The 15,992-nt window shown below is 47.6% G+C and overlaps 1 protein-coding gene across 3 annotated transcripts in view; it reads right to left on the reverse strand.

Annotated features, from left to right (window-relative positions):
• Positions 1 to 1,096: 1,096 nt before the first annotated feature.
• RSU1 (Ras suppressor protein 1) overlaps positions 1,097 to 15,992 on the reverse strand; it is a gene marked incomplete at its 3' end in the record, with an annotated part of 194,645 nt that continues 179,749 nt past the window's right edge. For all 3 annotated transcript variants that reach the window (XM_082845149.1, XM_082845147.1, XM_082845148.1), the window contains one exon: positions 1,097 to 1,647. In XM_082845149.1, the coding sequence (XP_082701275.1) occupies positions 1,545 to 1,647 (103 nt within the window). The remainder of the gene's footprint in view (positions 1,648 to 15,992) is intronic.

The following is a 15,992-nucleotide window of genomic DNA, read 5'->3' on the forward strand; positions in this document are numbered from 1 at the left end:
AAAAAAAATTATTCAAAAGACTGTATTGTGGTAGTTTTACTAAAGCTTTGTTGCTAGTTTAATTTTAGATGAAGTCTTTCCAATCACCAATAGTAGAGGTATTGTTCTTCCTCCTGTTAATTTCACAAGCTAAAAAAAATTTAACGAAATTCAGGCTGAGGCAAAGATTGCACCTAGAAAAATTACATCAACTAAATCCCCAAACAGGTGATGGCACCTGGGAATTCTTCTTCCCATGGTGAATGTTTCATCAGGAAGTTATCCAGAAACAAGAAGTATAGACCTTCAGTAGTGATCTCTGTGATTCGAACGCATCCATTTCCTAAGTAACTCAGGATTTTTGGCTGTGTTTTGATTCTGGTTTTTTCTCTGTTCCAGTGGTCTTGGTCTCAGGGTTTCAGCTGTGAGATGGAGAAAAGAAGATGCAGGGGTAGATACAGACAATCCACCTGAGACAATGTTACATCTTCACACACTTTTTAAGACATTCCAGGGTTGGCAGTCCCTTTAGCGCAAACATTCTGCTTGGATGTGTTTCCACTGACATACATGTTACTGTAGAGAAGAGCAAAGCTGCCTACCACAGAGGTAAACAATTACTTGTTTAATGATTCTGCCGCTGCAGTTTCTACACTGGGTGTGGTATAGAGTGTGCACATTTACACAACTTCTTTGGCATCATCACAGTCACTTAGGAGGATGCTCTGACATGAGCAGATTTTCTGCAGTGACAAGAAACACACTTGAGTATTTTTCTCTCTCTGTTTCACAGCTCTTGTCGACCAGCCACTGGCAGAAGTCACCATTCCTTCAGCTAAGCAATGCTGCTTTCCAAAATCTTTTGGCAAAAGCTCCTAGAGATTTGTTTTTCTGCTCCTTCCTAATTTAGAAACAGTCCTCAAAGGAAAAAAAAAAAAAACTGACAAATCGATGTGAGAAGAAACTAACTCTGATTTAATGCTGCATTTCTTTCATGGAAAGTTTCAGAGTTTATCATCGACAACCAATAAAAGTAGATAAGATCATTTGGGGGAAAAAAGTAAACAAAAATGGGTATACCCAAGATCAGATATTTTTTTATTCAACAAGCAACATGTGACACGAAGTCAAGATTTTATTAATATCATTTGGAAGTTGACATAAAATCTCGGCGGTGAAGGAAAACTGTTAATAAAGCAAAAATAATGAGTTATGTGAATAAACAGTGTTAACGGTGGCATTTAAATGATTACATGATTTTAATTATTCTTTTCATAATAAGCAACTCTGTGAACATCTATTCAAGGAGCTGAAAGCTGTGTCTCATATGGAATTTGCAGCTGAACTAAGCCTGCCTTTGGCAATTTCAAGGAAACAAGTGGAACTGGTTTGAAGAACTTATGAAAAATCTACCACCCACCAAAAGAATTTAAAAGGTAAGGTGGCAAGCGCTAGAAAGAGGAAAAACAAAACAAACACATACAGTATTCATTTGTGAGAGAGAAAAAGAGAGAACCGAAGCAACAAGGAGAGAAGCCATCAGGAGTCCAGCCCATGCCAACCCCTTATTTGTTCTTGGCTGTCAGGGGTTTCCGGCTGATCTTTTTCGATTTGTCATTATTTTTCTTCGGCGGTTCTGGGTTTGCCTGCATGTGTCTGCCGTAGAGGCTGAAAAGAGAGAGGAGGGGACACCGTGAGATCTACCTTGTGAACACAAGATATGCTTCTACGGGCAGCGTTTTCATCAACAGATTCATCTCTAGGAATATTCAGGAAGCCAAAGAACACCACAAGGTCATTTCTGTTTTCTCTGGGTCATATGCTGGATTTAAGAATTATAAACTGTCTTACACACACACACACACACACACACACACATTCTCTCTCTCTCTCTCCCCACCATGCCATGAAGTCCAATTCTGGACAAGTCTCTTGGAATCCTACACTCCCTGGGCTAGGTGTGAAATCAGCAAAGGAAGAGAGATCCAGGACTAGGGGGACCATGATGCCTAGCCTGGCCGATCCGGACTGCAGCTCCACAGGCCACGAGTGCTGAAGTCGACAGTGACAGAAATTGGGCCGAACTGAAAAGACGGAGTGTCCACTTAGTGCAAAGTGAACAGCATTCCGGCCCGAGAACCCCAGGGCCGGGTGACAGAGAGCGATAGTGTCGGAGCCCTCGCTAGCGGCTCACCTGTGATGGATGGCGCTGGGGTGGTGACCACCCATCAATGCCATGTTAATAAGTGCCGCTGATTAAATGTTGACAAAGTAGCCTACGATTACAGCCATGGCATCCCTCGCAGAGCAGAGTTAGCTCCGCGGCTGAGGGGCTGGAACCCAACAGCAGGTAGTAATTAATCGGTAATTTATGAGTAACTCTGATTAAACGAAATTAAAAGCCACCCTAAGATAAATACAGCTCACCCTTAACTCCCCTTATTGATATAACTGTGCCGCTGAGAGAGTCAGGTGGTGTCTCAGTGCTTCCAGAGGGAAGGCAATGTCTGACCCCACTTGGTGCAATTGCCTTATGCTAACTGAACAGGGCGGACACAAAGACTGACCTTCCTGTACAAGGTGTCCCGTGTTCTAGGATCCACGCAGGGAATCGACACCCTCTCCTGCACTGGCCATATACTGATGCTCTTGATGACACCGACGCTGTGGTTGACAGGCCGAGGGAGGGACCTGGTGCTCGGAGCTGTCCAATTGACTGGACGCTTAGGGAAAGCTGGACACTGGGTTTTGACAGGTCAGACGTAGTCTATCTTCTCCAGAGGCTTCCAAGCATCTCCTCAGAAGCAGTGACAAGCAGCATCTACCAACAGTGGTCACGAAGATGGGTTTCTGCTCGCAAGGAGTTTAGAATGCAGGACGTGGCAGCGGACAGAGCTACGAGCTGAAGAATGTTAAGTCCAGCCAGGTGCTGGGAATGTTCTCCGGGTAAAGGGGAGGGTGAAGGAGGTACCACATGTCCTAGATGGGTCATATCAGCACTTGCAAGTCAGCGTTCAAAGTCTGTAGAAGTTCCCTTAGAGGACTTCTGGCTAATTGAATGGAGACGCAGGCCCAGTCCTCCCCGGCACCCCTGAGCAGAAACATCTTCCTCCCCAGGAGAACCTGCCATCCAGGAAAACGGATCTTCAAACCAACACAGGATCCCCTCCCCTAGACTTTAAAAAAGAGCGGCTGGTTCTGTGCCCTGGACACCTGGGGTTCCTGGATCCAGGGAGAGAAACATTGGTTTAGGCAGAAAGGAAGGTTCAGCCAGTCCGGCTTCACCACTGTTGCCACTCCAACCCCCAATGATGTCCCCGTCCTAATACCCTCGGAACTTGTTATTGTCACCTTACAGGGCAAAGGGGACTCTGCAGAGGTGAGACTAAGGATCCTGAGACAGGAAGATTACCTTGCATTACGTGGGAGGCTCCAACCCGTGCACCCCTTCCCCTGCCCCTCCAGCGTGTCTCCCAGATACGCCAGACAGGGAGAGGAAGCCCTGAGCCAAAGTAGAGCTGGCCCTTACGTTCCTCACCTTTATCAACACACTCTCTGAGACAAGCTTATCCTCTCACAGCGTCTGCCCGTCTCCTCCTAGGATGCCGCTTTCCTCCAGAGCAGGGGCTTAGCGCTCCAGTGGGATGTGCTCCAAGCTCCTCCCGCCTGGCACGAAGCCAAGGTCTGACTACCCTGTTCTGTGCATTCACACGGGCACCTATGGTCTCCGTACCTGCTCCCATGGTACCGCTTCCTTACAGCTTCACGTGTCTCTCCTCTATTTTCCAAACTCTTATCCCCATAAAGGAAAGAAGTACACACAGTTCTACTCGCAGACAGCATCAGATGTTAAGGATTACAAAAATCTGCAGAAACACAACTCCTTCGCTCACGAATTTGGAAACCCGGCAAGACTCAGGTGCTGGGAAAGTGATATCAAAAGAAATAAAGGGGTCAGAGGAGGGAGAAGAGATGAAAGACCTGATGCAGGCCTGCTGGGGACCACATCCTGAACACGCAGGCACGGAAGCCTTCCCAGAGAGGGTGGCAGTGTCGCGGGGCCCTGACGGCGGTAATCCAGCAGAGTCATTTCAGAAGGCGGTGCAAAAGCTGCTCGGGACTCAGCAAGGCTCCTCTTTTCAGGAAGGAACTGGAATGTTCCAACGTTTCAACGCCTGCCTTTTCGGACTCAAACCCCACTGCGTGCCCGGCCTTCCTGGGGCTACACAGCAAGCCACTCGCTACAAAGGGCCGGACGGGAGATAGCAGTCCTGAACTTGACGCTTAAAATCCTCGTTTTGCCACTTTACGAACTGTTCGTTCTGGGCAAATGATTAGCAAGCCTCACCCCACCGTGCCTCAGTTTCTTCATCTGTTAAAAAATGATGCGTTTTCTCACAGGGTGGCCATGGCGGTGAAATGAGCCTGGCACCTGGACAGGACTATTGGACGTGGCCCACGAGGGCTGGTGGAAAAACAAGACTGACGTGGGGTTATAGTCAGAGTGATTAAAAAAAGATAATTATATGATTACTTTACTTCTCTAGGGCTTTTTCCTCTGAAAAAGAATACGGTATTTTTTTATCGACGCCAAATCCCCAAGCATCTCTGGAAGAAAGGTTCGAATCCTCTTTGAAGAAGGCACCTAAGGCAGAGCTAAATGCACTGCCCCACTTCTTCTGTGCGTCACCAGCAAAGCCGGGATGACTCTGCCCTGCGCTGCGGGACGCTTTCCCTCCTCCAGCTGTGTGGCCGGGTGAGAGCCGGCACTTGACTCTCATCTGTAGACTGGATACATGAGAGCGGCCATTCCTCCCTGGAGACGTGGCTCTGGAAGAGCAGTAAGGACAAGCATCTCAGGGTCCCCAGTCTTGGGTTCCACCAGCTATTAGCCATGGGGCCTCCAGGCAATTAAGTAAGTGTAGCAGGCAGAATAATGGCCCCCCAAAATGTCCACATCCTAAATCCCTGAAACCTGTGACTATGTTACCTTATATTGCAAAAGGGACTTTGCAGAGCTGGTTAAGTTAAGGATCTTGCGATGGAGAGATTATCCTGGATTATCTGGGTGGGCCCAAAGTAATCCCAAGGGTCCTTTTAAGAGGGGGGCTGGAGGGCCAGAGTCAGAGATCTGAACAGGCTCAGCTGCCGGCTTTGACGTGGAGAAAGGAATGCAGGCAGACTCTAGACCCTAGGAAGGCAAGGAAACGCGTTCTCCCCTGGAACCTCTGGAAGGGCAAAACCCTGCTGACGCCTAAATTGCAGGCTTCGACACCCGGAACTGTAACATAGTACACTGGTTATGGTTTGGGCCTCTAATATCATGGTAATTTGTTATCACAACATTGTCAATTGGCTATACTCCGATATAAAATGTTAAAAAAAAACCCAAAAAATGATCACAGTCATTTGTTAACAGTAGCAATAGGGAACCAATACAGTAAGTGAGCCTCTCTGGGGCTGTCTGTGAGGATTTTGCTTAATTTCAGCAGGGAAAAAAAAAAATTCTGGGGTAATAATTCACTGAGAAGAAGGAAAAGTTAAAAACTAAGTTGCAGAGAGGGCGCAAAGGAGCGTCCCCAAGGAAAAACGGGTGCTGTTTCCACTTGAGGGAGAGGAAATGGGCAGGCCAACTGCCCCTCTCTGCCACAATGAGACAGGAAGGGACTGGCTCTCTCCATACTCCGAAGCTAAGAGTCATGGCCCATGCTTGAGATGTCCCCAGGATTTAATTCATAGAGGTGACAGGGAGGAGACGGAGAGGTCTGTGCCTTTGAAAGCGTTTTGTTACATGCAGCTGTGTGCAGGGCCACACGGGGAAGCACGAGGGCTGGTTAGGAGGCAGAGGCGCTCAGGAGAGAGCAAAGCCCAGAGCCTTTATAGTGGTTTCACAAAAAGGAAGGGGTGAGGCAGGGTACGAGTGAGTTTAGAAGTGAATGATGTGATTAAAATTTCAGAGCCCAGGGCTAAAGGGGTGATCTCTAGTTATCCAGTACCTGGGTCTGGGTCATGGGGAATACTGGCTTGGTGCACGTGAGTCAGAGAAAAGAGGTAGTCAGGATAGGGGTTTGGGGTTGGTTGGCTTGGATACGAAAAGATGCGCTAACAGATGAGTTGTTTGCTCCTCTAGGAATGAGCGAGCTTGGGAGTCTCCCCAGACAGCAAGACCCCCAAGATGCCAAAGCATCATAAGATAGAGAAAGTGGAAAACAGGATAGATCAACACAGCCCACAGCCTTTAGGAACTATTGTATGCATTTGGTTGGATAGATCAATACAGCCCACAGCCGTTAGGATGGATTTCCGTCCCTGTGATCACCCATACTCTCCTCTCACGACGTACCTTCCACCTCTTCGACCTTGGAAGAGTCCCAACTACCCTTCAGACCGCGGCACAAGGTGCTTTCTGGATGAGCACATCCCCTCAGTGCTCTGCTCAGACAGTACCCATCCCGCCCTACAGGAGCCCTGGCATCCTGCACAGGGGATTCTGGAGAACAGACCTGCGGCTTCACTCGCCTCTGCATTCCTGCACCCTGTCTGCCCCAAAGGACACGTGACATTGAGAAGGTGACTAACTTCTGTCACAGTCTGATGTCCTCATCTGCAAAATGATGGACACTGCTACCTTGCAGGGCTTGTGGAGGGAGAGTAATCAGACATGGACAAGGTCCCGTGTGCGCAGGCTCAGAGCAGGGGTTTCAGAGCAAGTGTTCCAGGGCAGCAGCTGCTCCTTTAGCCGCTCACGAAGGCCCGCGGCTCAGGCGATGCTGGCCAGTTCCGCCTGCTTCTCAGACCCTGGCTCTGCGCGTGCACAGAGCACAGCTGGGATCGACTTTGCCCCCATGAGCCTGTGGGGAGATCCTTTCTCGGGGAGGTTTCTGGTGGGCACTGAAATCTGACCGTGCCGGCTTGAGGGCACTGACAGAGGAACCCGGCTCACGGTCACCGATAGGCCACAGCCGCTGGTGGGTCAAGTGATCCACTCAGTATATGTAGGGAAGCTGTGGCACAGGGTCTTGGAAAATCTGTCCCCTGAAATCTGAGGTCTATAGACGATAACTGGGAGATGTTCGAGGAGGGCAGAAAAATGAACAGAGAACCATCGAAAGTGACAGGACAGGATCAACTACGCTCAGGTGTCTGATGAAGAGGCTTCTGTTGCTGAAGGGACTCCTCCAAGGTGAGATGCCTGCCGATGCTCTGTGCTGTGGGAGAGGAAAGAGGCACCATCACTCGGCTCACAAGGGCTCTCGTTCTCGTCCCTGTGGGAGCGGGCCCTGCCCTGAGCGGCCGTCTGCAGAATCCCAGCCAAAGACCAGCTCTGGAGAAATCATCATGAAATGATGCCACGGACGGCAGAGGTCACCAGACTGGTCACTTGAGAGGCATCCTATCAAAGCTGCCTGCGCACTGGCCCCCTGAAACTCCACGCAACTCAACACCCTGCCTGATGACACCTAAGATGGTACAGCAAACAATTCCAGCCCACCAGAATCAGAGTGGATTTCTCAACAAATACTATATGGAGTAGTATGATATGGACGCTTTTCTACTGCTGATAGGTGCATCTTATTTAATACGGCCATCTGCATTTTGGGAAAAAAAAATCCATTTGAGTCTTACTGTTTCTCTTGGATCCAAGGGTCTCTTGCAGACCTTCACACCGCTTCATGGCTGCAGTAATGAAGACCACTGGGGACCATGGCTTTCCTTCTTGAAAAACCTCCTCCCTTGGCTCCAATGCACTATCTTGGTACTTCTTCTTTCTCCAAACAATTCTGCAGCCCTTGTGGGTTTTGCTTTTAGCTCTCTCTATCCTCTTCCCTAGAAAGAGCATCTGATTTTGTAGCTTCTGTGATCATCTCTGAATAGGAGCCCTCCAAGTCACCACCATCTTCAAGCCCTGCTATGCCTAATTCCCACTAGGACGTTTCGCTCTTATAGCCAACCAAACGCATACAATAGTTCCCTAGCCCAGTTCCTCAGGTCTGTCCCTCTGAAGTCTCCAGACCTCCAGGATCAACAAGATGAAGTCTTTTTGGCACCTGCCTCTTTCTTCAGTCTCAGCCTGGGGCCAGGGTAGGATCTGAGCTCCAAGCAAAGCTGTACGTGCATTGTTCAGCAGAAGGCGAACACAGCTTTCATCAGCTTCTCAAAAGGTTTGTGACTCAGTGGATTAACAAGCTGCTTTACGTTACTTGCTCTGTTTTCCATCATCTTATGATTTTATTCATTCTTTTTCTTCTACCCTAAAATAGGCCTATACCACATGGCCATTAGATTATAACAGGTCCCTTCTTGGTCTTTTTTTTTTTTTTTCCGGCCGCACCGTGTGGCTTGGGGGATTGTGGGATCTCACTTCCCCAACCAGGGATCGAACACCGGGCCCGGCAGTGACAGTGCCAAGTGCCAACCACTGGAATGCCAGGGAATTCCCTCTTCTTGGTCTCCTTGATACCGATTCCTTCCTTCCTCCAATGCGTCGTCCTACACGTGACTGACGGAATTCTCTCTCCTTGGTTTACGCATGGAAAACAGCGTCCGCTACCCACTGGATCAGACAGCAGCCACAGAACATGCCATGTAACGCCTAACTAACCCACCTTCATCTCCCCCTGTTCGCTCACCGTCCGAGCGCAGAAAGGCAGGTCTGGAGGAAGGCCGCGTGGACTGTAGGAAACGTGGGCAGAGTGTGAGTTTTGCCACCTATTAGCTAAGTAAACTTAGAGTCCCATAGCTTTCCAGAACCTCTGTTACCTTCACTGGAAAACGGTCATATCTGTATACCGTCTACCTTGCAGGCGATCTGCGAAATTTTTTAACACTAAATCAATCTAAGGCCTGGGATTAGTCTTTCCCGTCAGCCAGGATCCCTCTGGTCTCGGTGTTTTGCTGGTCTGTGTTGCTACTGCCTGAAACGCCTAGCCTCCACCCTCTCTGTAGCTCAGATCGCAGCCACATCTTTCGGCCTTTCACAGCTTTCTCTGCCCTGCCGCCCCGCCCCGGTCCAATTTCCGCCCTTCGCCAAATACTAGAGGGTTTATTGGGATTTCATCATTAGGTCCTTCATAAGATACAAAGTGATTTCTGCTCTCGGCTGTTATTTCCAAGTACCAGTAGAGCACCTGGCTCAGGGCACCTGGCGGATATGGTAACCATGCAATCAGCGTTCACCGTCACAACAAGCCAAGGTAGTTGGATTTACCTTATTATCTTATTATCTTTGCAAATGAAGGAACTGAGGCTTAGCAAAAGGTCTGGATCAAACCCAGGCAACAGCTCCAAAGTTCAAACTCTTTAGGCGCCGAGTTATCTTGTCTCCCATCTTTCTGGATTTCTCAGTTCTGTCCTCTTCAACAGCCTACCATTTTCCTGAGGGCGGGGACTTGCGGACTTCACTTCTTTTGTATTCTACATACTCAAGGCAGCTGCTGGAAACACATTGTGTGCTATGTAAATATTATGTTTCAGAATGCCAGGTATATGAGAGGTGCAATATGCTGTTCTTAAGTCATTTGCTCATGTCATATGCCTCCCTCCTGTTGTTTTGGGTGTTTCCATGGAAAGTCCTTATACAGACCAAGAAAAGAACCAATTTGAAAAATCTAAGTATATGGCCGGTGACAATAACGGAGAGAAATCATTTTGTGTCTAATCTGTAATCTTATGGTAGGATGCTAAATTTAAAATCTCCTCAAATGAATCTGCGGACAAAGTGTGAAGCCTAGATTATTAATAAGCATTTGCAGTATCTTTATTTATCCCATCTAGCAGCTTCTGAGGGGCTGGTGACAGAACCTTAGCACATAAATTGCTGAGTCTTAAAGAAAAAAAAAAAAAAGAACAGTTACCATATTCCCATGAGCAGTCTCATTAATTCAAAAGGCAGTGATTTTCTGAGATCAGACCTCCAAGAGGTGGTTCCGTGAAATTCACTAACACCAGGATGTGTCTTTTACATTCGCCTCCATTATAACCGTCACCGTTCTCTGTCCCCAACACACAGTGTAAGAAGAAATTATCCACATACATGTGGTAAACAGCATCTGTATAGATAGCCAAAAGGAATCTGTAGCGGGCTTAGGACAGATACTAAGCTATACAAAAATGTAAGGCAGATTTTAAAAATACCCCATACGTTCTAGACTCGCTCTCTGCCCCACGGAGGGGAGAAAGGAGGATTCTGGCAGAGCAAAACTAACAATCTCATGCACAAAAGATGCTCATTAAACTTCATCATCCTGTCTACTCTAATGATGCTTTTACTTAATAAAAATTCCCCGAGCAGTAGCAAGGATACTAGGCAAGGTCTTCGGTTATGTATCAGAGGTCTGAGCTGTCACCAGCAAGCATGCAGTTCAGGGGGTACGCTCCCTGGGGAAGGAGCAAATACAGCTTTCACAGAATACATGCAGAGAAAAATCAATGACTGCAACTCGCTTCCCTGCTTAAGCATTTAAGAGAATAGGTGATCCTTTTAAATTAAACTGCAAAGTGCTAAATGTTGCAATTTACAGAATAAACTAAAAAGCAAAGGAAACAAGAGGAAGGGCATTGGTAAGTTTTCTAAACAAGCTACTTCCTTAATAGACTTCAGACATGGAGTATTGGGGAATATTTTTTATGACAAGAATTATTTGGGGATATAGTATGTGTGGAGATTCAAAAAGACACATCCAAACATGTATGTGTCTATGTGTTTGTAGCATACACACAGATATACAAACCTACTTATAGATACAAGGAAGGGAGAAAATCTTTCTATATGTGCATTTAATCCCTCCAAAAATTATTCCTAAGAAAACACAATGATTAAAATTCACTAACCTGAATCTGGCTCTCACAAGCTGAACAGTAATTATCTAACAGATTCGTTAACATGGACAGCTGGATGTTAATACTGCAGAAATCACAAATTATCGCTTTTGTCCATTTCATACAACCTACTTTAAATTTCGTATCCTGCCAATACGGACTTGGCTGGAGAGACAGGACGGTCAGGGCGAGAGTGAAGCACCACCCGAAAACCTGAATTTAAAGACAGTAAGATCGCCCTCCAGGTGTTAAATGATAGCGTCAACACAAAATGAACCAAAGCAGAAACATGGGAAGTCGCCCCAAATAACGCCAGCACAACTCAGGCCAGCCGGACTTGGCTGGAAGCCAGCCAAGGGTATGAACAAAGCTGGAGACCCTGCCCATCAGAAGAGCGTGGTTTTGATCAGCGACTCAAACAGTGGGGTAGATGCCAGCAGTGGGCACCTATGCACTACCCAGAGAAAGGCGGTGAGGACCCAGCTGGGAGTTCTGTGGACGTCCCGATAGGACGACGTCTCTAAGTGGAAGCAGAGAAAATAAACGTGACACCACCACCACCCTTCAAAGGCTGGCCCGCTCCTGCACGGTCCAGCCGCCGGCCAGTTCTCTCCGCTCTTCAGCCACTACCCTCCATGTTCCCAGTCTCCAGCACATAGACAAACAAATCAGGCCCCTGCCCACTTCTGAGGTTTGTACTTGCTACTCCCTCTGCCTGAACGTTCTTCTCCAGCTCTCCCTGAGATAGGCACTCTTCCTATCCCCATTTCACAGGTGAGGGAATGGACACAGAGAGCTTCAATATCTTGGATGTGAATGGCTATGCTGTCCCAACTTTGGTGTCGGAACAACTCAGTCTCAAACCTCTCCCTTTACTCTGGGTGCGGAAACTGGTTCATACATGAGCCTGTAGCCAACCTGCGCCAACCAGAGAAAGACCTAGGACCTCAGCGCACACTGCTGGGAAGAAAAGTCCTTTCTTTTCTGTTTGAGTTGAATTGGGAGCCCAGGTCTGCTGCCAGCCATGGTGAGCTCTGTGAAGAGAGCCTGCCTGGAACACAAACCAGCAGACGAAGCAGAACTGAAAGGTGGAGGGAAACGGAGTCCAGTGACATTGAGCCCTTGATCATGCCATGCCTGAAGTCTACTGTACTGCTGGATTATTAGTAGCATAAAATAAAATCTCCATTCCTCTTACGCTTCCTGTTTCTTGCAATCCAAGGAATGCTGAGTCCTGACTGATGCATCACTCTGGTCTACTTGGAACGTGAGTTCCTAACAGAGGTCTTTTTTGCCCACATTCTCTCTCTTTAACCACATTCACTTCCTTCCCACCCACAGTCACATAAAATTATTTTGATTACTTGTTGTTTGCCACCTCCCTGAATGGAAGATGAACTCCGAGAGAGCAGGAACCTTGTCTGTCTTCTTGAGTATCCTCTCCGACCGGCATGCCGTGGGCACATGATGAACGTTTGTTGACTGACTGAATGAAAACATACATCACTGTACTTACTAGGATGTACTGAAATATCCAACTACGCAAGTATCCTCCCAGCTAGATCATGAGCGCCTCTGAAGCAGGGACTGTCTTAATCCTTTTGTTCCTCCAGTGCCTGCCACACACGAGTCACCTAATAAACATTTACTGGTGGACTGAAAGAGTGTCTTAGCCAAGGAACATGTCCTGATTCATTCCTCAATTCCGTACTCATCAAGCGATGACAGACGTGCTTCCCATTTAGAGCTGTCCGCTGGAAAAAAATGTGAAGGCCAAGGCAAGTCTTCTACTCTTTAGGGGCAGTTCTCCTCTGTTACAAAATTCTGGTCCTACATCAGTTTCTGTGTTTTCCCCAGTTTCTGCAGGGGTTTTGAGGCTGAAAGGGTGAGCAGTAAAGGCATCACGGCGCCAGTTTGGGAGCCCAGTCCGTTTGCCTCTTGGGGAGATTCTCTTTCAAAGTACTGTGTGACCAGGGGTTTCCATTAAACTCCTCTACAGTACAGTGGGTTTTACTGAATATTAACCATCGTTTGATATTAGTAATAACTAGCTGAACACAGGAATAGCCTACGAGAGAGAATGAAGTTAAAATGAATATTATAAAAACACTGGGGTTTTCTTCCTTTCCTTTGGACAAATTAAAAATCAGAACGGATTTTTATTATGGAAAGATAGGTGTTTTCCTGGCCACACGTGGTTCCTTGAGGAAAGGCTCAGCGTTAATGACCTTTTAAGTTATTAAGCTAGTGATCATAATAGCCAAACTCAGGTAGCACACCCTATACAACAGCATTTCCACGGGAAGCTTCCGTGGCGTTTTCTGTATGTGCTCATTTGAGTCTGAACGAAAGACACCATGCAGGGGTGCACATCTGTCCTGTGGTTCTAGATATAAATGATGTTACAAATACAGAGCCAGTGTCACAGAACTGGAATACTAGAGTCTCAACAGGGAAGCCTCTTCTTTGTCTTTCTTTTGTTTTTCAGATGCGGACAGATGGTAAGAGCATATCTAGAGGTATTATTACTCGTCCTCTTCCTCTTCCTCTTTGTGGCTATTAATTTGGACTCCCTGCTCCCGGGGCCATCTTCCCCTCTCAGTTTCTCTCAGCCCAGGTGACTGGATGATCTGACCATGGCAGGTGACTCACGGTCAGGCCGATGGAAAGCGAGACAGCTCTTTAGGTGCTAGCCTACAGATTGCAGAGTGCATGGCAGATAGCACTGAATCAGGATGCAGAAGGCTTTGGAACTAATCCGTTGACTGGGTAATCTGTGTCTCCCTGGACAGGCAGTGTATGCTGCCACCCACCCCCTACCTCGCTCCCTGAATGGACACTCAATCAGAAGGCACCAGAACCTGTTTAGATCAAACACCACGAGCAATGGCTTCAACCTGGTCACAGTTGGGCATCTGAATGGAACCTGCACGCTTTACATATGAAACTTGTATAGCACTTCGCTTAAATGAACTCATTTACCCTTAAGCAAAATCATGTTAAATGAAACCTCACATCTCCAAGGTTCCTCCTACGTTCGGGTTAGATTACAGCATGGCGCCTGAGATTCTAGACAGCGCTGTACGACTTGCCTCTCGTCCCTGTCCATGGATTTTCTGTGAGGTTAAGTTCTACTTCCACAGCAAAGAGATTTAAAAAAAAAATAACCTTAGGAATCAAAACCAGAAAACATCCACCTACCTACGGGTGGACGCATCCACGCGGCGCTTTAGCCATGAGGCTCTCGCCAGGTGGACCTCAGGAAGCAGCACCTACAAGTCAATCCTAGTCGTTGCCTTTTGCCCTTTCCCCAGCAAAGCCGAATTCCCTCACCTAGGCTGGGCTCTCTCTCAAATGCCAAACCCCACCATCCCTGGAACACGGCATATCCAGTTGATCTGTGCTTTCCCTCCATTCCTGATTGCAATATGTAAACTACTGACTAGCAGTAAGGGGAGGCTGGCAGTAGAGGAGGAGCCAGGCTTTTGTGTGCAAAGAAACAAAGTGGTACTTGGGAATAAGCCCAACAACTGTCAAGAAAATAATGGAGAAAAACATCTAGGAGAGCTCAAGAGTACAAGGGCCTACGGATCCCAATCTTCCTTTAGTTTCACTTTCACGTTTCTGAGTTTTGGGGAAAAACGTATTCCAAAAAGGAATGGAGGATTAAAAAAAAAATACCTTTGGGACTTCCATGGTGGCGCAGTGGTTAAGAATCCACCTGCCAATGCGGGGGACACAGGTTCAAGCCCTGGTCTGGGAAGATCCCACATGCCGCGGAGCGGCTGAGCCCATGTGCCACAACTACTGAGCCTGCGCTCTAGAGCCCGTGAGCGGCAACTACTGAGCCCGCGTGCCTAGAGCCTGTGCTCCGCAACAAGAGAAGCCACCGCAATGAGAAGTCCGCGCACCGCAGGGAAGAGCAGCCCCTGCTCGCCGCAACTAGAGAAAGCCCGCGCGCAGCAACGAAGACTCAACGCAGCCAAAAATTTAAAAAATAAAATAAAATAGATTTATTAAAAAAAATTAGCCCTGATATACTCAGCAGATTTAATATATCTCATCTAGTTCCTCCTAGTTTTTTGTTGTTGTTGTTAAATCAGATTCTTAAGAGTCTCAGAGAAATTTATGGTTTTCAAGTGCCAAAAGGTTAAAACTTAAGATGTCTGTGGTTTCCGCTTGAATGTTAAAGACGATCTACTGGAGGATTCCGTGCATCAGCTCTGAATCTGAGTGGGCATCCCGGGAATCTGAGGGGAGGAGAGGACTCTCTCTTGGGCTCCAGCTTCAGCTTCTGATGCCCCCAACGGGTCTTGCAGACTCAGAGCAAAGCTGGGGCCGTGGGTGGAGAGAGAAGAGCTTGTCACAACAGGCCTTTTCATCCAAGAATCGCAAGCCTTCCCTTTACGAGTCTCACCCGCGCAACACTCCTGGAAGGCGTTAGCCCTAAACACAGACGGCGGAAGTGAGGCAGAAGCAGAAGCGTGAGGTAGAGATGCCAGAGGCCCGGGGTTTCTGTGCGATCCCGCCTGAGGCTGCTCTTCTGCCTCCGTTTCCGGTACAGGCAGGGCTCGTCGCATCCCACTTCGCAGAAGCTGCCTTTTTTACAGATGGAAGGGTTGCGGCAACGCTGCATCCAGCAAGTTAATAGGCGCCAGCGGTATAACTATTTAATGAAGGAAGGGACACTATTTTAGCCATAAGGCGATTGCACACTTTATAATGTCAACGTGACTTTTATACGCACTGAGAAACCAGAAATGTCGTGGGCCTCGTTTTATCGCGATACTTGCTCTATCGCCGGGGAGTGCGGCGCGCGGTCTGGAACGGAACACACAGTGTCTACAACAAGAGGCTGTGGTCACGATGTGGCCACGTTCTGACACTTGGGTGAAAAATCACAAAGGGGACGTGTGCACAACAGTTATGTCCAATATTCACAAACCATGTTCTGTAACAAATGACTCAAACTGACCTGTCTTCTCATGGAAAAATATGTCCCTCCAACCCCCACCTCCACCCCCCTCCGGATAGCTATTAACCAAGAAGATTTCTGTCCAACATATTTTGCCTGGAATGGTAAAACAAGCCCCTCTTAGTCAGTCTACTGAATACCTGCAGCAGGTTCATCTCTCCTCTCATAAATATTTCAGGAAGCTTTTCTTAAAGTTTTATTTTTAAACACATATTAGTCC

The sequence above is a fragment of the Leucopleurus acutus genome (genome assembly GCF_964270905.1).
Source record: "Leucopleurus acutus genome assembly, chromosome: 1".
Taxonomy (NCBI): domain Eukaryota; kingdom Metazoa; phylum Chordata; class Mammalia; order Artiodactyla; family Delphinidae; genus Leucopleurus; species Leucopleurus acutus.